The sequence below is a fragment of the Macaca thibetana genome, chromosome 11, assembly GCF_024542745.1.
Source record: "Macaca thibetana thibetana isolate TM-01 chromosome 11, ASM2454274v1, whole genome shotgun sequence".
NCBI lineage: Eukaryota > Metazoa > Chordata > Mammalia > Primates > Cercopithecidae > Macaca > Macaca thibetana.
In genome coordinates, this window is record NC_065588.1 from 20,951,356 (window position 1) to 20,978,175 (window position 26,820).

The 26,820-nt window shown below is 33.9% G+C and overlaps 1 protein-coding gene across 3 annotated transcripts in view; it reads left to right on the top strand.

Annotated features, from left to right (window-relative positions):
* The window catches only part of SLCO1C1 (solute carrier organic anion transporter family member 1C1), a 58,082-nt gene that overhangs the window by 24,703 nt on the left and 6,559 nt on the right, over positions 1 to 26,820 (top strand). For all 3 annotated transcript variants that reach the window (XM_050747596.1, XM_050747595.1, XM_050747597.1), the window contains exons 9-14: positions 1,957 to 2,202; positions 3,205 to 3,369; positions 12,998 to 13,193; positions 17,015 to 17,180; positions 20,175 to 20,359; positions 22,904 to 22,968. In XM_050747596.1, the coding sequence (XP_050603553.1) occupies positions 1,957 to 2,202; positions 3,205 to 3,369; positions 12,998 to 13,193; positions 17,015 to 17,180; positions 20,175 to 20,359; positions 22,904 to 22,968 (1,023 nt within the window). The remainder of the gene's footprint in view (positions 1 to 1,956; positions 2,203 to 3,204; positions 3,370 to 12,997; positions 13,194 to 17,014; positions 17,181 to 20,174; positions 20,360 to 22,903; positions 22,969 to 26,820) is intronic.

The window sequence follows — 26,820 nt, forward strand, 5'->3', positions numbered from 1 at the left end:
TTGCACCAAACAGTTACCCAAGTTGTGAATGTAAATTCTGGCAGGAAATTACAAAAGTGATACTCCAGCAAACACATGAAGGATAAGAAAGTGAAACAGCCTTATTGAGATAAAGTTTTAGTAGTCTGGAGAGAGGATTAAACCAGCCACAACATTCCCTTAAGCCAAAACCTAATTCAGAACAAGGCCTAACCCTCTTTAATTCTATGAAGGCTGAGAGAGACGAGGAAGCTGCAGAAGAAAAGTTTGAAGCTGGCGGAGATGGGTTCATGAGGTTTTAGGAAAGAAGCTGTCTCCGTAACACAAAAGTGCAAGGTGAAACAGCAAGTGCTGGTGGAGAAGCTGCAGAAAGTTACCCAGAATATTTAACTAGGATTATTGATGAAAGTGGCCATGCTAAATAACAGATTTTCATCCTAGATGAAATAGGCTTCTACTGGAAGAAGATGCCATCTAGGGCTTTCACAGCCATAGGGGAGAAGTCAATCCTGACTTTAAAGCTTCAAAGGGCAGGGTGATTCTCTTGTTGGGGGGCTAAGGCCACTGGTGACTTTAAGTTGAAGCCAATGCTCATTTAACACTCTGAAATTCCTACACATACACTCTTCCTGTGCTCTACAACTAGATCAATAAAGATGTGCTGAATGACAGCACATCTTTTTGTAGCATAGTTTACTATTTGAAGCCCACTGTTGAGATCTACTGCTCAGAATAAAAACAAGATTGCTTTCAAAATATTGCTGCTCATTGACAATGTGCCTAGCCACCCAAGTGCTCTGACAGAGTTGTACAAATAGATACATATTTTCATGGCTGCTAACATACCATCCATTTTCTACCCCATGGATCAAGGAGTAATTTTGACTTTCAAGTCTTATTATTTAAGAAACATATTTCACAAAGCTATAGCTACAATCAATAGTGATTTCTAATGAATCTAGACAAACTAAATTTAAAAACTTCTGGAAAGGATTCACCATTTTAGATGCCATTAAAAGCATTTGTAATTCATAGGAGGAGGTCAAAATATCCACATTAGCAAGAGTGTGAGAGTAATTGATTTCAACCCTCCTGGATGACTTTGAGGTGTTTAACACTTTAGTGGAGAAAGTAAGTGCATATGTGGTAGAAATAGCAAGACAACTATAATTAGAAATGAAGCTTGAAGATGTGACTGAATTGCTACAATCTCGTGATAAAGCTTGAACAGATGAGGGGTTGCTTCTTGTGGATGAGCAAAGTGAATGGCTTCTTGAGGTGGAATCCACTCCTGATGAAGATGCTGTGTACGTTACTGAAATGACAACAAAAGATTTAGTAAATTACAGAAACTTAGTTGATAAAGCAGTGGCAGGCTTTGAGAGGACTGACTCCAATTCTGAAAGACGTTTGACTGTGGGTAAAATGCTATCAAATAGCATTGCATACTACAGAGAAAACTTTCATGAAGGAAAGAGTTGATCTATGTGACAAACTTCATCATTTCCTTATATTCATACATTGCCACAGTCATCTCAACCTCCAGCAACCACTGCCCTCTTTAGTCAGCAGCCATCAACATTGAGATGGCTACTCACTGAAGGCTCAAATGATCATTAGCATTTTTTAGCAATAATATTTTAAATGAAGGTATGTACATTTTTCAGACATAATGCTATTGCATACTTAGTAGACTACAGTATAATTAAACACAACTTTTGTATGCCCTGGGAAACAAAAAAATTCATGTGACTCTCTATTGTGAGATTCACTTCATTGTGATGGTCTGGAGTTGAACCTGCAAAATCTCCAAGGTATGCCTGTGATAATATCCAGATCAAAAAAAAAATAGCATAGATGAATTATTAGGTATTTTTATGATGTTATAGAGTTTTGCAATAATTTATTTTTAAGTAGATTATTTTAACATATTAGCTTTGCTGTTTGTATTACTTAGCCATCTCCTCTGTCTTTCAGATCACATAACCATTACCCCAAAAGATCCCCAGTGGGTAGGAGCCTGGTGGCTTGGCTATCTAATAGCAGGAATCATAAGTCTTCTTGCAGCTGTGCCTTTCTGGTATTTACCAAAGAGTTTACCAAGATCCCAAAGTAGAGAGGATTCTAATTCTTCCTCTGAGAAATCCAAGTTTATTAGAGATGATCACACAGACTACCAAACACCCCAGGGAGAAAATGTAAAAATAATGGAAATGGCAAGAGGTAAGTAAAATTCTCGATTTTGAAGTATTTTCATTTTTCTGTTGGGACTTAAGGAGATTTATAAATTATATCCTTCACTTCCCTTCATGTATTAAAAAAATTGAGAAACCATATCAGAAGCAAAACTGGAAAATGATGTCAGCTTTATTACTGAACAACTGATTGCAGTACACGACCAAAGACCAAAGGCTTGACAGCCTTTCCTGCTGATGTCCGCACCCTCTCACATCTCCTCAGTTTAGATCCTACAGTTGTCTGTAGGATTGCTGCTTCCTGTAACTCTGTGTATACAGAAAATAAAAGGCTTAATCTTCAGGGTTGGCAGCCTTTCTACAGATAAGATCTATTCATTTGAGAGATGTATATCAATGCATGTCTCTCACCAATGATCAGAGGGGTGAGTGTTCTGTAGGCAAAAACCCAGTGTTCTAATGAACCCCCTTCATGGAAATGAGGAGCCTCTCTTCATGTCCCTTCAAGCAATAGTTACATTTGCAGAAATTCTTCACATGTCTAATTGGTAGTCTACATAACAGGAAAAAGGGAAAAGATCAATGCTCATTTCTCACACTAAAATTCACATATTAAATGGAGATAACTCTCATATTTCTTTCTCTTTGACCACAAGATAAGTTTGAGGAATAGAGACAAGAAAAGTGAAGGTCTTTATGTCCTGCCTGTGACTCCCAGCTGGATGATGAGGGAGTATTCTCATCCTTTTCATCTTTTGCCCACATCAGTTGGAGGAATCTTCTTTTCTGACTCTTACCTTTTAATATAACCTATACTGCACGTCTGTAGAAATGAGTGCCTATGTCTGGATTTGAACCTAGCCAGATCGCAGGCTTGATGCATGCCAGTGGCTTACTATACATAGTGTATGTGTGCGCCAAACTATGACTACTTCCAAACTCTGTGACAATGGAAAGTCCTGCCACCACAGCTACCTCTTCTTCCATGCATGACAGCAACTTTAATTAGTCTGTTATTTTTGTTTTACAGATTTTCTTCCATCACTGAAGAATCTTTTCGGAAATCCAGTATACTTCCTCTATTTATGTACAAGCACTGTTCAGTTCAATTCTCTGTTCGGCATGGTGACGTACAAACCAAAGTACATTGAGCAGCAGTATGGACAGTCATCCTCCAGGGCCAACTTTGTGATCGGTAGGCTCTTCTACCTTTCATGCTTCCTCAGAGGGACTCTCTTAGATGTACCTGATTAACTCGGGAATCTTAGAGAAGATCGTTCCAAGATTTAGGTCATTTATGACATTTTAGATGAGCTCAAAAAGTAGCAATAATTTTGTAGCAAGAATTATTCGCATCTGTGGGTAAGTAACCCAGAGAGCACGCAGTTCTTGAAGTGATATCATAGAGATGAAACATGCATTTTATGAGGAATTTGTTAATAATACTGGATATTTGTCTTTTAAGTGTAGTGAAAGCCTCAAAACAGTGACCATTTACATGAACAGTTTCCAGGATTATATAAAATGGACAATGAGATAGGTTAAAAGATGTTCATTCCAAAACAAAGCTTGCATTTTCACAGTCAAAAAACTTTTCTGACTCCTGGCAACTGGGTTAGTTCAAAGGGTTGTGTTTCTAGCAACATGGTCAATAAAAAGATAGAAAAGTATGAAGAAATGAAAGAAGAGAAACCAGAACCTACAAATACATGATGACTACCACTGTGGAAGTAATTAGATATTAAAAAAAAATCTAGATTCATTTCTTTAATCCACAAAGATATTATTTAATGTTACTATTTCAAGGCATAAAATATTTTGTTTCTTGGGACATACTCCTTTATGATAAGAGACTCCAGTGGTATAAAATAATTTTCTCTTAGTATTGTAAAAAATCACTCTATATTTCTACCTCTGAAAGAGACCTGGAAGGAGAAAAAAAAAAAAAAACAGCCAAATGTATTTTAGGAGATATAATTTTTCTATGATAATCTTGGTAATGGGCACATAGCACATGCTAATATAATTGACTCTTAGTTTAAAAGATTTTTCTCCAAAATTCTTGATGTTAAGGTTACATCACTGAACATCTTTACTTTTAACATCAATTGGTTCAAATTAATTTTATTTCTTATTGGCTTATTTATTACTAATTTTATTACTAAAGAAATATTTTGTGGCTTTTTTCTCCAATACCCCATGCATGCTAATCAATGCTTTATATTGATTTCAACATGAATAGATGAGGATTTAAAGTTTAAGAGAGACTTTATTTTATTTCATTTTTATGTGTATACTGAGATATAACTTATCAAGAGTAAGTCTACAGACCTTAAACAGTTCAGATGGATACATATATGTGTGTGTGTGTGTGTATATATATGTGTGTGTGTCACATCCAACATTCAGAATATATAGAATATTTTAGCTCCCCAGAAAACTTAAATCTCCTACCAGTCAATACTTTTCCCCAAAGCTAATAACTATCCTAAACTATATTATCATAGACCATCCTTGCCTGTTTTTGAAATTCATATAAATTAAATGGTATATTATATACTCTTTTGTGTCTAGCTTTTTTCAACTGAAGTGAAATCTATGAGATTATTTTCTCTTGTGTATAGCAGTGGTATATTCTTTTTCATGCTATGTCATATCCTATTACATAAATAAACCACAGTTTGTTTATTCATTTTATAGTTGATGGACATTTCTGTTGTTTTCTGCTTTTAACTAATAGTTATTTATAATATTATAATAGATAATATAATAATATTATAAATAATATACAATTTTATATATTATGAAAATTATATATACATTTATAATAGCATTAGAAATTATGATTTTATATGTATATGTATAGATTATATTATAAATTTATGATAGTATTATAAATGATTACATTATAAAATATATATTTAAACCATGTAATATATATTAATTATGTAATATTTATTAATTATATATATTGTATATATTATATGTTATAAAATATAATAATAAATTATATAAAATAAATATATACAACATGACCTATAACTATTGTATATAATATATAAAATAATTATTATAATTGTTTTTATAATTATTATAGCTATTTTTATAACAGTTATTTATAATAGTATTATAAATCATATAATTATTATTTATAATAGTATTTTAAATATAAACGTGAAAAAAATACAAATAAAAATATTATGGATTTTAATATGTTAATATAATATATAAAATATTATTTATAATTTATTATAGCATATTACACTATATAATAAGATAGTATTATATACTATATTATAATTTATATTATATTATATATAATATATAATATAATATATAAATATATGGTAATACTATAGTAATATAGTAATAATATATGGTATTACATATAGTATATTACATATACTATAATGTATAATAATAATGCTATTATAAATAATATATTTATAATAGTTAAAAGCAGAAAACAACATTCCGCATGTTTATTGGTGGACCACTATGCTCATTTTTCATGGCTATACCCTGAAGTGCAATGGACATTTGTGTTGCTTTCTGCTTTTAGCTAAGAGTTATTTATAGTATTATAATAGATAATATAATATATATAATATATATTATATTGCTAAATGCAGTTGCTAAGTCAGAGGGAGAATATGTGTTTAAATAGAGTAGATATTGCCAAAACACAAGGAAGTTGTGCAAATTTATACTCCTATTAGAAATGTAAGAGCATTCCAGTTGCCCCATATCCTTATCAACACTTGGAATTGTTAATTCTTTTCCTTGTAACCATTCTTATGGGTGGGTTGTGCTATTTCATGGTGGTTTAATTTGCATTTACCTAAAACTCTATTCTTCAAAGTTTCTGACATGTCATGTCTACAGATAATTCAAATACTTTTGTGAGAGATAAGTAATAGTATTTAACAATTTCACATCATTATAGCTAGGATTGTTCCTGAGATCATCTTGGTTTCACATTAGTAAGTATGGGGTGCAGCCGACTAAGGGTAAGCGGGCCAATTATTCAATATCCTCTCACTCTTACTTTGATTATATTTGTACAATGGTGAAAATGAATATATCACTAGGTTGAAATAAAGATGAAAGTATACAGATAAAATGCATGGTAAATGCATATATCTCTCATTCAATAAATATTATTTCTGTCTTTCTTCTTCAACCTTTCTCTTTTTTTCTTAATTTTTTTTTTAACTTGAGCTATGGAATAATGATCTTCCTGCAATAAAATATGAGACAGACACAAAGAAGCATACTTCCTTACTTCTTTGAGAGAAGACATTTGACATACCATGGAGGGGAGAATAAACAGAAATCTCCTGACATGTTCAAGGGCCAACAGTTACAACGACAACTTAGCCTTGCTGTACATGTTTTTAAATGTTAGCCACATTCTTTCTAAAGTTTAGAGACAGCATTTTTTCTCATGCTAATTACTTTAACTTTGTAGAAAAAATATTAAAGGAAAATAAATGACAATAAAATTTAAATTCAAAGGCCGGGAAGCATATTGTGAAATGATTTGGCTTTTTAAAGTTTGTGGAATTTTTAAAAGATTTTTAAGGGAAGACATTTGGATAGACAGCTAGATTTGCATTTTTTCTTTTGTCATTTATTTATTTATTTTTATTTTTCAACTTTCATTTTGGAATAGGGAGTACATGTACAGTGCAGGTTTGTTACAAAGCTATATTGCATAATGCTGAGGTTTAGGGTATGACTGAACCTGTCGCCCAGGTAGTGAGCATGGGTAACTTTTCAATCTTTCTCTTCTCCTTTCTTTCCCTCTCTAGTAGTTCCCAGTGTCTATTGTTCCCAACTTTATGTCCATGTGTGTTCAATATTTAGCTCCCATTGATATGTGAGAACATGTAGTATTTGGTTTTCTGTTTCTGAGTTAGTTCACTTAGGATAATGGCCTCCAGCTCCATCTGTGTTGCTGCAAAGGGCATGATTTCATTCTTTCTATGACTGCATAATATTCCGTGGTGTATATGTACCACATTTTCTTTATTCAATCCATTGTTGATGGGTGACTGATCCCACATTTTTGTTCTTGTGAATAGAGCTGTGATGAACATATGGGTGCATGTGTCCTTTTGATAGAATACTTTATTTGCTTTTCGACTTATACCCACTGATGGATTGCTAGGTCAAATGTTAGTTCAACTCTTAGTTATTTGAGAAATATCCAAACTGCTCTCCAAAATAGTGGACTGATTTACATTCCCACCAAAAATTGTGCAAGTATTCCCTTTTGTCCTCAGCCTCACCAACATCTGTTATTTTTTGACTTTTTAACAAAAGCCATTTTGACTGGTGTGAGATGGTTTCTCATTGTGGTTTTTATTTGCATTTCTGTGATGATTATTTCTGAGAGCATTTCTTCATATCTCTGTTGGCTGCTTAAATGTTTTTTTGTTTGTTTGTTTGTTTGTTTTTGGGTTTGTTTGTTTGTTTGTTTTTGAGACGGAGTCTCTCTCTCTCTATTGCTCAGGCTGGAGTGCAGTGGCCCGATCTCAGCTCATTGCAAGCTCCGACTCCCGGGCTCACACCATTCTCCTGCCTCAGCCTCCCGAGTAGCTGGGACTACAGGCGCCCGCCACCACGCCCGGCTGATTTTTTGTATTTTTAGTAGAGACGGGGTTTCACCGTGTTAGCCAGGATGGTGTCAATCTCCTGACCTCATGATCCGCCCGCCTCGACTCCCCAAAGTGCTGGGATTACAGGCATGAGCCACCACACCCAGCTACATATTTTCTTTTGTGAAGTGGCTGTACTTGTCCGTTGTCTATTTCTTAATTGAGTTATATGCTATTTTCTTGTTGTTTTAAGTCTGGATACTAGATCTTCATCAAATGCATAGTTCATGAATATTTTCTCCCATTCTGTAGAATTTCTGTTTACTTCCTTGATGGTGTCTCTTGCTGTGCAAGCTCTTTAGTTTAATTAACTTACCAATTTTTGGTTTTGTTGCAGTTGCTTTTGAGGACAAAGACATAAATTGTTTGCCAAGTGTGATACTGAGAAGGGCATTTACTAGGCTTTCTTCAGGATTTTTATAGTTTAGATTCTTACCCATAAGTCTTTAATCCATGTTGAGTTAATTTTTATATATGATGATAAGAAGGGGTCCAGTTTCATTCTTTTGCATATGACTAGCCAGTTATCACAGTACCATTTATTGAACACAGAGTCCTTTTTCCATTTCTTGTTTTTGTCAGCGTTATTGAAGATGAAATGGTTGTAGGTGTGTGGCTTTATTTCAATTTAAGCTTCTCCTATAAATATTAAGTTACATACAAATGATCTTATCTTTTCCTTCTCAATACAGAGACTAATAATTTAGTAATTTTTGCTTAATTTCTTAGAATGCCTTTTGTAGACCTCTAGTAGACAAGATATATCAACTATCATTTATGACAATGAATATCACTGTCAATTTTTGGAGGTGTTACACAGACAAGTAAGAAAAAATTAAGATAATTATTTGAAGGACAGTTGCTTATAAAAAACATTTTTATTATTCTTGTGAAAGTCCAGGATATAACATCAAGTTTACTAGGAGAAAAATTCTAAAACATCTCCAAGTACTATTATTATAACTCATAACTATTTCAATCCAAGGCATCGGTATGGAAATCAAAGTTTCTAATTCCTAGTCTACTATAATCTAGTCAAACATTTTACATATCCCTTATAACTCCTTTTTACATCAGTCTCAAGGAATAAGATCTTTAACCTGATGAGTGTGCTAAAACACTAATAATTATGTAATAAAATATAATAATATAATAATAAATGCGCTTTTAAATTTCTCTAAGTTTTTCTGATATTTGGGTAAATATGCATGTTGAATTCAAAAGAAAACACAGAAAATAAATTGAAACAAATTTCAGACACTAGTGTAAATCAATATTTCCATTTGGAATACTTCCTTGATGGTAGATGGTAAAAATTTTTAGATCAACACATTTTATGATGTGGGTGGAGAATAAATCAAAGTTTAATTTCTATCTCACTAAATGATTTAAAAATACCTAAAATGAAAGAGAAGCCTGGGGAGGGAAGAAACACATCTTATATGATGTAAAGGAAATTTGTCATCAACTTGACCCACCATGGACAACTTAATACATCCTGTGAAATTTGAAAGGGAGAATCAAACCAACATTATATTTGAAATGTACTAATATTTTTTGGAATTGTATTATAATTTAGTTATCTTGAAATAGGAGAGTAAGATATCAGGAGAAGTGCTATAAATTAATACACTAAGGTTTATTCATTTAGCACATTTTATTGGAAACCATTGAAGAACATGGGATTCAATTCAATTCACCGTTCTTTCTTTGAGGGTTTGGTTGGAGGTTGGGATACATGAATTGAAAAAACTAGCAGGTAATTGTTAAAGCATCAAGTCTGCTGCCTCTGGGCCCCTGCACAAGGAACACCTGATGAGTGAGAAAATGAGGTTCTGATGACCAAGTTGTGAGTCCTGGTGCCAAATGTGTCCCCTGGAAGCCCCATATGACTGGTGGAACCTGTGAGGAGGAACTCTACTTGGGGGAAGCTCAGAGTACTCTGGGAGAACAAACCTAATCTTGGAGCCAGGAAGAATTCTCAAGCAGAAGATGATGATACCTGAATCAAGAGAAAAGGATAAGAAAGTATTAAAAGATGAAAATGTGAGAAAGAGGGTAGAGGTTTTTATCAAAGCAAATATCTTGTGCGGAAGGATCTGGAGTCAAGAAATATTCTGGAAGTTTCAAGGAAACACTGTTCACCAAAAAGAGGTAAATCAGGAAAGGATATTCCTGATTTTTAATAATTTATACTGAGGGTGCAGATGTCCCCAGGATTATCTCATTTCAGTTCTCAGGCTATTCTAGGCTGCTGGGGGTGGGGGATGTCAATGGAATCCAACATGGCACATAGCTACAGACAAGGCTACACCTTGTGTTATTACTCCTTAAGTACCAGATTCAATTGGTACTTTACAAAATAAAATAAAATGCTAGAAAGATGCTCTGAAGGTTTCAGTTCGGAGTTTGGTTTTCAGAAGATACTTTTTTCATAAACCAATTTGGAGATGGAATTGAGAGTGAAAATGTAGGACTCTGTTGTTTGTGTCAGCTTTGGCTTTGTGGAAGGCATTCATAGTCAGGTACTATGTTTTATATATTCATTGCATGTATATGTGTGTGTAAAAGTAGGCACTTCAAGGATATATATCAAATTCATAGCAGCACTTACTTCGGGAGAAGGAAGATGAAACCTGAAACAAAGGGAAAACTAATTTTATCTACTTCCACATTTTAAAAAATCAGAAAATTTAGGAGAAAACATTAACATTAATTAATTGGGCCCTAAATAACTGGGTTTGTTGATATATTTTCTATAATCTATTCATTGTTTTTAAAATAGTAATCAGGTGCCTCTAAGTTGACTTTTGGCTGTTCAGGTTTCCAGATTTTCATCTCTGCTGCTTACCATACCCAGGAACTTCAGTTCAGATGGAAAAGCAAAAGTTAGCATTTCTTCTCTTTTTCATTTCGCTAACTTCATGATCATGCCCCCTTTAAGGTGGGCTGATTTCTAATATGATAATTTAAATGTTAACTTATACAACCTATGGTCAAATAAAAACAGATGAATCAAAATGTCCCTTTGTTATCATCTGTGCATGTTAGAAATATTTTGCGGGGCTCTGTCCTGCAGTCCCCAGCTGCATGACAGCTGAGACACGTACTCAGACACAAATAATCACTATAACAGTGGGCCAGGGGGCTGCCAGCACTACGGGCCCAAGAGAGTTTGCTGCCCCTCCAAGCTGGTAATGCTTGCATTTGTTTAGTACAGATTTAATTGGCAAAGGCTTTGAGTCAACACACCTGTGGGTAATTAACCTGGTTGCCCCCCACCCCGGAGATGGCCATCCTGCCTGTGATCAAAGGTTGATTTTAGGATCACATGAGTAAATAAGCTATTTAGATAAACTCCCCTATATTCCTTTGTATCTGCACGCTAAGCTATCTGGTTCCTGAAAAGAGAATCTGGCTGCCTTCAGCCAAACTATCTGAAGTTATGCAAACCACGCTAGGTCTTCCAAGAGGGTCTGCTTCTTTCTATTCTTATAATTTCTTCTGCCACTCTGACTGATCTCCCACAATATATTTTTTTAAATAATGTAATAGCAAGCCAAAGACCATTGTATGTTGATATTTGGGGTTCTATGATGCTTTGTTAAGAAACTAAATATATAAACTTAAAAAGAACAAAAAAAAAAGGGAAAGAAAGAAGAAAATTTGCATGTCATTATCACTAGATGTCAGTATTTTCATTTTTATTTTACAATTTCACATTGGGTTGTAAGTCAGACTTGTGTTCTTGAGATTATTTTTCACTACAGCAAATGCTGATTTTGTCTTTGAACCTTATCTGTTGACTAGAGTACATGCAAACTTTAGCCCTTTCATTATTTGAAAGAGATGGATTATCTCAAAACCTCAAGAAAACATGGACATCAATGACTGATAGGTAGACAATATGAGAAATAAATTCTAATTAGCAGAGAATTTATTTATTGTTGAGTGCCAGATTGTTCTTCTTTAGAGTTACACCATTTATAATCCAACATATGGCACCAAAGTGCCTCTTTTCCCAAGTCTTTTGCAATACAAGGGTTCCATTCCCCACCCCACCTCCAATATTTTCATCTTCGTAAATCGAATGGATAGAAATTAATTGCATGATATTTTTGTGCTAAACGTTGTGCTGATAACCCTTCATAAATAATGGAATTTAGTTACCTCTACAATGCTATTATTACCTCCATATTGTAGGTGAGGAGACAGGTTTAGAGACATTCAAAGAATTACCTGCAGTTGCACAGCTATTCAGCAGTGGAACTGAGATCTAAACCCAGGCAGCTGGGATTCCAGAGTCTAAGCTCTTAACTACTAAGTTGAACCTCTTCCTAGTATTGTTTACAGCTCACAGTTATTAGATTACTAGTGAGGTTGCACATCTATCAAAAAAGATAACATACATCTATTTCTCAAGGATACTATTTCCCAAACCCCTGAAGGAGAGGCAACATAGCAGTGATTGAAAGCGTAGGACTTGACATCAGACTCTCTGCATTCAAAGCTGCTTTGCCCACTTACTAACTGTGACTGTGAACAAATAGCGCTCTGAAGTGAAGCTAATAATATGCCTACTCTTAAGGTTGTGGTGAAAATTCAATGTGATAATGTTAACATATCAAATGCTCAGTTCAGTGGCTGGTACATTATAAGCAAATAAATATAGGTGGTAGTGGTTGTTATTAGGAAGGATACCACACTCAAAGCTAAGAAGATGGCTCAACAAAAACAAATTTTGCCAGGGTGGGAGGCAGAAAATAGAAACCAAGACTTAAAAAAAAAAAGTTTTCTATATTCTATGTGCCTGTTATTTTTTATATACAATGTTAAAGAACATTAATGAGCACCTAATTGTGCTTGTTAATGCTGGAATTGGACCAGAAAGACCAGAAAGATGTATTGATTCATTTGGTATTTATTAATTTAATACTCTGTGCTAGACATTGTGCTAGACAGAACCTGAGGCTGTACAGTTGTACCACCATTAATCTATAACCTAGACACTCATCATACACCCTTTGTATATGTCAGTAGATGATAGTGACTGAATATTTCTATAATTTAAAGTGACAAAATAATCTTTAGAAAGTTTGTGTTAGTGCACTCAGATCTTTTTTAGAGATTCACAAATGATATATTTTTCTCATTTCTCAGGGCTCATCAACATTCCAGCAGTGGCCCTTGGAATATTCTCTGGGGGGATAGCTATGAAAAAATTCAGAATCAGTGTGTGTGGAGCTGCAAAACTCTACTTGGGATCATCTGTCTTTGGTTACCTCCTATTCCTTTCCCTGTTTGCACTGGGCTGTGAAAATTCTGATGTGGCAGGACTAACTGTCTCCTACCAAGGGTATGTTCCCTCATTAAATAGTTTGAGGATATTGGTTTGTTTAACTAAATCAATTTTTGGTGGAGCTGCAAAAAGGAATTTGATTTTTAAACATCACAACTATGGAATAACTGACAATATTTAGAATCTGTTATTGTCACCAGAATTTGTCATCTCCTTTGATTTTAGAGAAATACAAAAATTGCTAAACCCGTATTTTACACTAGAGAACCAACCTGATTAATTTAGAAAAACATGATAGTGGAAATACAAACCTTGAATCATGCCTCTGTCTATTCTTAATGAAATGATGTACATATGGTTTAAACTAATCCAATTTCAATTTTCCCATCTTAAAAACAGAATAACTACCTTTTAAACCTTTGTAGGGTTTAAGCAAGCTAACATACATGAAAGTGAATACTACTTGCCTGACACAAAATAAATGTGCCATTCATGGAAACAATAGTTTTTTTCTCCTTTGGATATCTGAGGAACTGGAGTTACCTCTTTGCAATCCTCCATAGCTGCTGTTGTGCTTGAATCATGTAAAGTTTCAGGAAAGAGTGTCTGTCCTTCAACCCAGTGCTCCCCATAAAAGTTCTCTTTAGCTGAGAGTCTTGCAATTGGTCAGGAGAATATTTAGTGATGCCCTCAGGCCTGTCATCTTGTATGAGGTGGGTGATTACATTGCTTGGTTTCCAGAGTCTCTCTCAATACAAGGTTGGATCTTGTAGGGACTATATTGTCCTTGCCCATTGAGAGTCTTTCCCATCACTCTACCACTTAACATGAGTTTCCAGAGGTAACTCTCTTCATCATTTCACCTATATATGCATTATTTGTTTTCTAAAAAAATATCAAGCCTCCATCCTGTGCCACGAAGGCCTCTCCAAGTGTATCTGCCTAGCCACCTGAAACTCTGCCTGTGGCTCAAAGGCAAACACTCCTGACACTATATTCTGTTTCCTGCCTATTCTGTGGCTTCTTGCTTACAGCCTGCTGTCCATCTCCCTTCCTACTCTTGTTCACTGCTTATCTGTCTTGTCTCTATGTTCCAACTTCCATCACCTTTATTAACCTGGTTTCACCTGCTGCTAAATGAGCACCTGTTATAGTTTTGGCCGTCTACAATGTTCAGGAAAATTGGTTAATGCAAAGTTCATAAGTTATGGCTTCTGGGAGTTATCACAGCCACATTGTTAGACTCAGCTGAGTGTAGTGCTGCCTTAGTGAAAGTCAGTGATGCGGATTAAGAATGTTAGTTGTAACCATGAAATGGAAGAAGATTCTTCCATTTGGAGACAGCAGAAGCCCAGCGCCATCTTTAACTGTCCCAGAAATCCTCACAGTAGAGGGACAGTTGTTGAGGACTTTATAGTTTGTGATTTCCAAAACACCTTAACTTTCATGATCTCATTTCTATCCTCAGAACACCTTGATAAGGTTAGTTTTGTTATCCTTGTTTAAAGGCAACTGCATGGATCTGGGACTTGAACACAGGCATGACTCAAAGTAGAACGTTCTTTCTACATTATAATTTCTAAGCCAAAAGTAAACACAAAGCAGACAACAAAAGTAAACTTTGAGATTCCCATTAAAAGTATTCCCGCATAATCAAAGATTAAATATTTTAAAGAAACAAAAGGTAACATTTACATTGAGTGAGTACTAGTCTCTTCAAAGCAGTCACTTTGAAAGACTATAACTATTGCAGTAATGCTATTGTTGTTTAAAACATTCTAAGGCTCTTCTTTTGAAATTTCTTTGTATATTTTTGAGAATATTCTTAACAAGGGCAAAGATTTAACCTTTAAGGAAAAGCTCTCATCTTTCAAAATAACTACTTTGAAAGAAAATCTCATTTGGGTATAAACATTCTGGCATATTTGTCAAAACTCTTCTTATAATTAAAATTCTAAATTACAAATCTACTGTCAGCACATCCTTCAGAAAACATGTATGTTGTTGATTCCTGCTCCTGGTGATAAATTAAACTTACTCTCAATAATATAAAATATTTTTCTTTATAAAATATAAAATGGTTCCCATGGGTTTTTCCATGTTGCATTATTCCAAACGCTGTCTTGACCTGGATATTCAATAGGAAAACTGAAGACAAGCCTTAGATATGATAATGGAGGAAATCTCTCTTCTGCAATAACAAGGATAACTCTGATGTGACATAGGAATTTACAATCAAGAGGGCTTGCAGGATTCTGTTTCCAGGTTTGTTACTAGCAAGCAGTGTGAATTTGAGCAAGTTTTATACTTTCAGATATTACAAACAGTCTCAGTTAACAATTAAAATTTTATGGAAGGGAATAGGATTAAACATTCCTATAGCACATCTCGGAAGGCCTAGTGCAGTACCCTTTCACACTATTTGGAGACATCTCAGAGGTCTTTGGTTTGTGCTTTTGAGGTGACAGAATTCATCATACCAGCTCTACTAGACGGAGTATTATATTGATTAAGAAATTATGGTTGCCATCATTAATGACAATACTTCTCAGAGGCAGAATCCCAAGTGATTAATTTCTCTCTCCAAAATAAAGTATCTTTTTTTTTTATTGACTAACTTACTAGAAGTTTTGTTTCTTAGCTAGCTGTGTGACAGGAATTATTCTTGGTTCTGGAGATATGGGAGTGAATAAAAAAGTAGTTCCTACCTCTGTTGATTGTATATTTCAGTGTATTTCTTGTTTGTTTAAGCTCCTCAAATATTTTTTTTAAAAATGGGGGGGGAAGAGGAGGAATAAACAAATAAATAAACACATTTGAAAATAAGGAACAGAAAGAATGAAGTATGGAGGACCAGTGAATGGCATATATGGTGCAGATAGAAATGACTTACCATTGCAAAAGTTCCCTTTGAGAAGAATAGAGGGATATGAATAATAAAAAGGATAAAAGCAGAAGAATTAGGCCATTCATGTGACAGAAAAAAAAAGTGAGGGAGAGAGAATACTGGGAGAGATGAAGGGTAAATATAAGAGCAAATGGCAGAGAACAAAAAAAAATGAAGGAGAAAAGAAGGAATGCAATCAAAATTTTGTGTAATAACTCAAAAAAGTCCATTGAAGGGGGACAAATTTTGTCTCATTAATATTTGTAACTATCTCCTATTCTCCCAGAGCTAGCACTTATTAGGCTTCCAGTAAAATTTTATGAACAAATAAATGTGTAAGTCATTGAACTTACTTGTGAATTTGAGCAAGAAAGGATGCTATCAGCTAAGAAAGAGCACTACACACTGGTAGGATACACGGGAGAAAGGTTGAATGAACTGGGAATGCACTTATTGGTAACACATATGCAAGAGGGCATGTAACTCCTGCAAACACCGAAAGAGAATTAACTGATAACTGATTGGCTATTTTTGCTTCTACTGGACCATTAGCAACAGCCATTTCACTCACACTTAGACAATTCTGAATGAAATTTGCGCACACACACACACACACACACCTGTGATGCATTTAAGTAATGTCATAAATTGCTCTAAAAGTTTACTCTTCTACCTTGTTAGCTATTTTTGTACACCTTTGCACAGAAATATATTAGACGATCCTAAGGGCAGTAGACTGAAACCTATAAGCTAAGAATTGGACATCATGTGAATTTGTAAACCTCTAAAGATAACTTTCAAAAGAAAGTTTTTTATTAGTAAACTTATATTTCATGACCAGAAGCTGGCATTTCTGATGACAACTGTGTTTCTAAAAGGCAAATTTTGTTGGTAGTATCATTTATATCACTCAAGAACATTGATTTTTTTGAAAATATTCGGGTGCTACCTGCCAAGAGGTAATATTTTATATTGTTATATTTCTTTTCAGAACCAAACCTGTCTCTTATCATGAACGAGCTCTCTTTTCAGATTGCAACTCAAGATGCAAATGTTCAGAGACAAAATGGGAACCCATGTGTGGTGAAAATGGAATCACATATGTATCAGCTTGTCTTGCTGGTTGTCAAACCTCCAACAGGAGTGGAAAAAATATTGTAAGAAATCACCTCTCAAGTTTATGGCGATGGTCCTGGTACAATATAAACAACAAAACTCTATGGGGGCTCACAGCAGACCACTACTAGTGGGAGGCTTACCCCTCTGCTGCCTGGTCCTTTTATGTAGAAAAAGAAAATGTTATAACTATTCCTAGTAGTACTGGAGTTGCTGAAAAAGTTGGAGTGAGTGAGGATTAGAGTCACGAAATAGGGTGGAAGAACTTTTGTAATTATGTAGTCTATTTCTCTCATTTTGCTTTTAAGAAGTGTTAGCCCTGAATGAGAATGTCTGTCATATGATCATATAATAAGATACGCTTTCAGATCCCTGTCTTCTGACCCCAAGACCAGTGGTCCTTGGAGGTTTTAGGGGATGGACAAATAGATGCCAGTATTAGGAGGCTTAGGTCCAGAGATTCTAGACCTTGGGGTCAGGGATCTGATTATGAGGAGATTGATGGTTCTAGGACAACTTTGTTTGGAAAATCAAGCCAATTTGTATAATAATGAAAGGGCAGGTGGGCTGGAATGGACGGTTTCCATAGGGCAGAAGAGGGAGAAGAGGTAGGAAATATAGGTAGGAATCTGTTTTAGTCAGTCCAGGCTGCTATGACAAATATACCATAGAATGGGTGGCTTCAAACATTTATTTCTCATAGTTCTGGATGATGGGAAGCCCAAGATCAAGGTGCCAGCAGATATGGTGCCTGGCGAGGACCCGCTTTCTGGTTTGTAGATGGCCATCTTCATCTTCTATCCTGACATGGCAGAGAGCAGGCAGGGAGAGACAGGTCTCCTGTCTCTTTCTATAAGGGCACTAAAATCACATTCATGAGGACTCCACCTTCATGAACTAATTACCTCCTAAATGCTGTACTCCAAATACCATCACATTGAAGGTTAGGATTTCAACATACGAACTTTGGACAAATATTCAATCCTTAGCAGACAGCAATTGTGAGGGATATAAAGTACTTAAATCGTTAACAGATTCATTCTTCTAAGCACACCTTTCCATTCTTGTCCCAGACTTTTCCTTATCCTTGCTCTTTGAGACTGCTTCCTATTTGTGACTGATTAAATTTGCCTTTATTTGACAATCCTAGAGGGCAGAAAATTAGACCATACATATATTTCATGTATTTACAAATCCTATTTCATTTATTTACATATGCCTTTATTTGACAATCCTAGAGGGCAGAAAATTAGACCACACATATATTTCATTTATTTACATATTAGATATGAATGCTTAGGCTGTATATCCACAGATATATAGCTATGTTTGTTGATTGACTCTGTTCATTGTATTATTATTTTGACTTATTTAGAGCAGAAAGGATTGGTTTCTAGCAACGATGAATAAGACTACCTATCTGAAATACGTTTTCATGCTTCTCTTTTCTTCCTGTCTTTGCTTTCTTTCTTTGTTATTTTTCTTTCAGCTACTGTTATTTTTGCTCACAGCTGCATGAAGGCTTTTCATAATGAGAGCTACCATTTATAAAAGACATTATAAGGAAGGGCTAAAGATTGGTGTTCTAAGAACAAAATTACATTCAAATCTCATGGTCCTAAAATAATTTGCATTATTTTCAGTATTTTCTTCATATGAGAACTGAGGCACTGAGATACAAAGGACTTGCTTAACTCATCTACCTAGTGGGCAACCAGAATTAAGATTCAAAGGTTTCAACTTGACATTACAAAAAATCTATATTACTACTATTTTAGAAAAGGAAATTCCAGCTTTATTTATTGTCTAAAAACTCACAAACTCTTTTGTGATTAAAATGATAACATTATATTACACATTCATAAATAAAATTTACAGAAATAAACTATTGAGTTTACTCAATAATAAACTATTGGGTTATACAAATTATCTCTCTTCAGTCCAAATTTAGTTTAGTTTTATTCACCAGAATCATTTTTTTCTCACAGCCACTGTAAATTATGTCATATCCTCAAATTGTGCCCATTTACTTAACCAAGTTTTGTCAAATGCCTAAGATGAGAGCCTATTCCATTCCCTGGTTGCGTAATAACAAAGCAGCAGTTTCTGCTTTCATAGAGGTTACATTGTGTTGGGAAAGTATATTTTAAAAATAAGTAAATATAGGATATCCTGATAGGCAGCAAGAAGCCCTGTAAAAAAAAAAGACGTAAATTAGAATAAGAAAAAGGAGAGATGGGAGTTTGTTTTTTTTTTTAATGGGTAGTCATGGAAGTTCTCTATTAAAACCTCTGTAAAGAGAACTAAGGTATGGATGCCAGCTGTGTAATCACCAAGGAGAAGAGCTACCTGGGCAGAGAAAATAGCAGGGCCATGAGGCATGGATAAACTTGCCAGGTTTGAGGGGAAGTTTGGAAAGGCAAAATGGGGCCTTTGCAAGGGTCACGTGTGTGGCTGACACAAAAGAAGAGAGGGAAGATCACTGAATGAAGAGATTAGAGTGGCATGCAGGTGCTACATGATGGAGAAAGTGTAAACTGTTATAAGGATGTGGGGTTTCATGCAAGTATAATGAGAAACCACTGGCAGGTTGAGGGTATTGATGCAGTCTGACTGTCATGTTTAAAGGTTCACTTTGCTTACTGGGTGGAAAACAGATTCTAGCTAGGTAAGAGTGGAAACGAGTTGAGCATAAAGGGAGCATTGTAACAATCTAGGCAAGAAATAATGATTACTTAGAATTGGAAGTGGTAGTGAAGGAGGTAAGGTATGGTTAGATTAGGCAGGATTTGCTTTGAGATTGTTGTATAGGATTAGTAGTTTGTAGATCAACCATCTGCTATTTAGATAATGAAATGTTGTGTCTGTATAGATTTTGCTTTGCTCAATATACTCTAAAACAGAAAAATAAAAGAATATTTCCTCATTGTTTATGTAATGCATGGCTATGGTGCTGTAAAAATTTTTATAGTGACTATCTTTAATTTTATTTAAATGTTACTGAAATAATTGGACTTTTCCCTATTGTGTTACAGATATTTTACAACTGCACATGTGTGGGAATTGCAGCTTCTAAATCCGGAAATTCCTCCGGCATAGTGGGAAGATGTCAGAAAGAGAATGGATGTCCCCAAATGTTTCTGTATTTCCTTGTAATTTCAGTCATCACATCCTATACTTTATCCCTAGGTGGCATACCTGGATACATATTACTTCTGAGGTGAGTACTGATTCTCCCTATTCTAACTTTAATATAAGACACAATCATCTCGAGCAATGATTTAAATTTTTTTCTGTGGAATCGTTATGATTCCTCTTAGTTTTTTTCAAGAAACTTGTCCCATATCCTTGTTTCACTTTTATATGTTATTGCACTTTGGGTATTTATACAAAAATGTGGCTGAATAGAAGTTTTCTTAGTTAAAAATGTTTGCAAACTATTGGTCTAGGAGGCAATGTTAGTGCCTACATCACTAGAATTGCTTAATAAATGTAGTATCCAACTTCTAACGCTGGTGATAATATTAATTAGCATAGGTAACATGCATTTTAGATTAAATATAGTTTCACCAAATCATGGGAAATACAATTTATAAAATATTTTAAGGCTCATCTAATACAATAATATTAGAATTTATTATATATATTGCTTTATCTGTATATTTTTGCCATGACTGGAATTATCTGTGGGGGATTTCATGGCTTTTGGGTAAATTGAGGCTTCTAATCCATGATGTTAATGACTGTATTATTACATTTTCACACTGATAGAAAGAAATACCTGAGATGGGGTAATTTATAAAGGAAAGAAATACCTGAGATGGGGTAATTTGTAAAGGAAAGAGGTTTAATTGTCTCACAGTTCCGCATGGCTGGAGAGGCCTTAGGAAACTTACAATAGTCAGGGGAGGGGAAACAAGTCCTTCCTCACAAGGCACAGGAGAGAGAAGTACAGAGTGAAGAGGGAAGAACCTCTTACAACACCATCAGATCTTGTGAGAACTCACTATCACAAGAACATCATGGGGGAGCCACACCCATGAGCCAATCACCTCCAAAGAGGTCCCTCTCCCAACATGCGGGGATTAAAATTTGGATTGCAATTCAAGATGAGATTTGGGTGGGAACACAGAGCCAGACCATATCAATGACTTCAACCATTTTTGCTTATAAAACCCTAAAAAAATTTGTAAAAGTATGTAGCTTCTTGCATATTTATAATTTGACACATAAAATCTTTATCATAAGTTTAAATAGTAACTAAATTGATTTCTGGCATATTATAAATATTTCTATTTTTAAAATAACGGTTTTAAATGTAAGTCACTTTCTAATGTAATTAATGGGATCTAAAACATAGTGATTTGTTAACCAACATCACCTGAGTGAGAATTGTATAACTACTTTAACAGTGACAAGCATTACATATTTCCTTGTTCCTGTATTTATATCTCCATTCAAATTCCCTATAACGTTTTTCTTATATTAAAGCAGAATTTGTGCTCGAATTTTTTTTACTGATTATGCTATCATACACCTGTAAAAATTATATGACTCCAAATTGTAAATAGTTTTGAAAACAGGAGCCTCAGTTATAATATTTTCAACCTAATTGAGCTAGCTTTAGCTTTGCAAATGTTTCTATATATTTATGAGATGGACTGGGTGATTTTCAAATTAATTCATATATTTAAGGATGAATACTAATTTTTTTCCTAAAGTAAGACTAAGCAAAGTATTGTGTACATTTTTTTTATTTCCCACAATTTTTATCTGGAAATTGTTTAGAAATGACAAACAGAAAATAGAACTTATTAACCACAAACCTGCTATTCTCAAAACAGCTTTCATCAAATCATGGGAAATACAGTATGGAGAACGTGAGATAGTTACATTTACAAATGGCAGCCTGAGTTTGACAAAATGGCAAAACATTGTCCTAGACTTTCCAGAACATTGTGGCTACTTCTTCAACATCTTCTTATATTGTGCCAAGTGTAGAATCAGGTTACTTACCACAGAAAGCATCTTTCTAACCACTAGTCCGTTATATTAACTATTGTGAATTTTGATGTCAGAAGAAAAGGCGTGTCTTTTTTTTTTTTGCCTCTTTTAAACAGAAACTAAAAGATATAATATGTAAGAAGTAGTTAATACCATGGTTAACACTCAGCAGTTATTTTATATATCACCATGATTATTACTATTAAATTTCATAGGCCAATCAGTTTAAGCTTTACAGTCATATTAATGACACTCTTATTATTTAGGTGTTTTTGCACTTTTCTGATTTTTTAAAATTCCCTCTATTTAGCAACAACTTTTTAGCATGCCACAGTGATTATATCAACGCTGATCAATTTGGCCCTGTGCTTTTAGACAAAAAGCCATAAAAATTGTAGGCTATTAATTATTTATTGTTGCTTCAAATTCTAACAATTTCTTAGAAATTTGAGTTTTATTCTGAATCTTTGCATTTTGGTGATTACACTTAAATTTGACTTTATCGGCACCATATGAATATGGCATGTATGGGTGATTTAGTTTCTAGAAATATTAATTATAAACTTCTTATAGCATTGCATGAAATGGAATATGGCTTTTACATATTTTGCCTTCCCTATGTTAGCACAACAATGGGTTCAACATAAATGGCACTTGAATTCTAACATGATTTCATGCATGTTAGGCAGATTATCATTCAAGTTTCTATTTGCTTTAATGGATTATATATTTCTTGTAATGGTGCTTTTGTTGATTTTAGGTGTATTAAGCCACAGCTTAAGTCTTTTGCCTTGGGTATCTACACATTATCAATAAGAGTTCTTGGTAAGTTAACCTATGCTTTAATTTATGGTAGCCACCATAAGTGTATTTTGAAGACTTTTCTAAATATTTTTACAGAATTGCCATGCATAAATATATGTTGTAGGTAGCAAAGTTCATAGTCTTTTTTATTCCTTTCTTCATTTATTTATTCCCTTCCTCCTTTTCTTGACTCCTTTCTTCTTTTGTTACAGAAATGTATTGCCTATTTTGTGCTCCAGATATAACAGAGATTTTGTGAGATTAATAATAATTAATCACAATTTTTGTTTAACAATCTTACCTTTTCTAGCACTTGTGTGTTCTCAGAAAACCCATGGCTTTTACAAGACAGCTCTCAGAAATTAATGAGTAAGAAAGGCTGAAGCCTAAATATAATTTTTTCAATTCTTAAAATGGAAATAATTATTTTGAGTTACTCTCAATGCTTATCCCTTATGTCATTAGGGAGAAAGATAAGGTATTATTTAAACCAAGCAAATAAATTTGAGTAGGTCATACTTTAAATTGCAATTGAAATGTTTTTTGTGACTACCAAATTTTTAAATATATATTGGTTAAAACCCATAGGAAACAGTGAATGAGACAAAGTTTGTATCCTTAAAGAGTTTTATCCTTAAACAGTTTTATTGTTAAAGAGTTTTATCCTTAAACAGTGAATGAGACAAATAAGGTTTTTATCCTTAAAGTTTTACCCTTGAAGAGTTTATATATTAAAGAATAAAATAAAATAATTTTGAATATTTCACTGCCATTTGTCAGAAAGGAACAACCCAGAAACAAGAACAAACTCAAAGCTTTAAAAATCTGAAATTAAATTTGGTTTACATAGATATTGTTGTAAAATGGTTGCATAGCAAGATAATAGAATCCTGACAACACTGAAAAAGAAACAAAAATAGGGTTATGTGGCATCATGACTGGCCCTAATTCCACAATATGAAAATAGGTATTAGCTAGAAAAGTGTCATATATTGAGCCTGTAGTATATGCCTGGGAAGAATTGGCCCCCATATCTACCTGTCTTTGGGAATACAGATGGAGCCTACAGAGCAAAAATTGTTCCAACATAAACAAATGGTTTACAAAATTGATTTGACAAAAATAATATTTGAAATTGGCAAAAGTATCATAAGCAAAGTCAAACGGCAAATGACGAACTTGTAATTTATGTAACAGACAATTGCCTAATATTCCTATTATAAAGAAAATCCTAAGTTTTGAGAAGAAAAAAACAAGCAACAAAGTAGAAAAACGAGCCAAAGATGTGAATTTTTCATGGAAAAATAAATGTAATTGCCATTTAATATGTAGAAAGATGCTCAAATCCACTCATAAAAAGAGCCAAGTTAGAACCACCTTTCTTATCAGGTTGACAAATTGCCAAATTTTGTTTGCAATGTATGGAAAAATAGATTATGCTTACACATTGCTGTTGGAAAATGATGTTCTTTATTGGGCAATAACAGGTAAAATTACATACATATATATATATATTTACCTTTTAACCTAATATCTTTACTTCTAAGAATTATACCAAAAATTTGCTAGCAAAAATTATAAAATAAATTTAATCATTATGAATAGGTGCAATAATTGTGACTTTTTATAATAACAAAAAACTGGAAGTGACCTAAATGTCCATTGGTAGGAGATTGGTTGAATAAACTGTAGTACACACACATAACAGAGCTGTAAGGATGAATGGGGAAAATCTATCTAATGTTACCAACCGATCTCTACTATATAGTATTAAGTAAAAAGAAGCAAAATGGAGAACAATTTTTATTGTATGATGTTTTTGGTGTTACGTGTGGAACTGTGTAAACATTATATGCATGTGCAAAGGCATTTTGCTCTTATTTATAAAAGAAAAATGGAAGCATAAACTAAAAACAAATTTTTAAAAATGGTTATACCTGTAGGAGAAGAAAGGGAAGAGGGATAAAGTTCAGGATGGAAGTAAGACTTTGTAAATGTAACTTTTTATGTGATTGTTTAATCAAAATTATACAAAGTTTTAATATAACTGAAAATAAAATTTAAAATAACCAAATATTAAACTGAAACTGTTTAACGTAAGCATATGTTGGTTAAATAAGCATACATGAAAAACTTTAAATGCCTTAAAAAATAAAAGTTTTTACCAAATCCTCATAGATTAACTGGATTTGTAGTTATTATTAGTACTAATATCAATATTTTTATGTTGAAACTATTATATTTTTAAGATAAAGCAATTGAAATATGTTAAGATTACTTGGAATCAATATTTTTAGTAAAACAGAAAAGTGATACAAGAATAAAATTAAAAAATTTAAAGGCCGGGTGTGGTGGCTAACGCCTGTAATCCCAGCACTTTGGGAGGCTGAGGCAGGCAGATCAACTGAGGTCGAGAGTTCGGATCAGCCTGGCCAACATGGTGAAACCCCATCTCTACTAAAAATACAAAAATTAGCTGGGCGTGGTGGCACGTGCCTGCAATCCCAGCTACTAGGGAGGCTGAGGCAGGAGAATTGCTTGAACCCAGGAGGCAGAAGTTGCAGTGAGCCAAGATCGTGCCACTGCACTCCAGCCTGGGTGACAGAGCAAGACTCCATCTAAAAAAAAAAAAAGAAAATTAAATAAATCTCATTCTTAAATTTGAACTCACATATTTTTATTTTAAAATAATGTGTATTTTATAGCTCCATCTCCTGAAAACTCTAGAAACTTTGAAACCCAGAAGAAATGAACACCACAACACTTAATCTGTGATATCTAAATATAATCTTGCAGTAAAAGATATGGCACCTTGGAGAAATGACTGGTTCAAGGCCTAGGGTAGAAAATGCATAAGATGATTATGGGACATCTTTTTATACTAGAAAATGAATGCGCTATCACAGCCTAAGAAGGATATATCACAAGGGAACAGAACCAATTTGAGGAGATTGGCCTCAAGGTGAGATAAATTGAAACTCAAAATAGTTGTAGCAGTAGTAACAATAATGGCTGTAGTTTATTGAAATACATAGAATATATTAAAACACATGAGTTTATAATGATATTTTTAAAATTTGGAGAATATCAGGACATCAAGTCATTATTCTGAAAATTGAGAAATAAAGGAGAAAAAAATGATTTATCCTGCCTTTCTTCTATTAACTGTATGTCAAAGTATCCAAATTAGTCAATTAAGGAAAATACCTTTTTAGAGAAAAACCCAAAAATACTTTCTGAAGAAGTATAGATTTAAAAAAAAAAATCCTGTCTTGTGGCCTTAAAAATAGTTAAAAGCTTTAGCTGAAAGTTGATGAACAGCTTCATAATGGAGGGATCTGACTGGCCTAGTCTGAACTTCATGCCCATCTTAGCATTACTAAGAGTGGCAACTAAGTTGCATGTGCCTTCTAACTGGGACAGAATAAAAAAATACACAGTACGTTTGCCTGAAGTAAATTGAACCTGAATCTAACAAGACTTAACTACCAGATTCTAGGAAAGATGGGTGATAGGGGAATAAATTAAATAATGTTATAAAGAAGCAATGAAATCCAGACTGTGGCATATCCTATAGGACTTGGTGGTGTCTTTTTTTCAAAAACCATTAGTAAGAAAAAAAAGTGAAGAGTGTATATTGCTATAAAGAGTCATCAACTAAATATAATGTATTTATTTGTTTTGGATCCTTATAAAAACAAATGAATTAAAAAAATCCTTGGAGACAATCCAAAAACTTGAATATGTGCTACATTTTATATAAAACTATGAAAGTATTACAAAACGTGTTAGGTGTGAGAATGACATAGCAGTCATGTTTTTAAAAAATGTCATCAGTAGAGATGCATGCTGAAATATACATAATTGAAATGA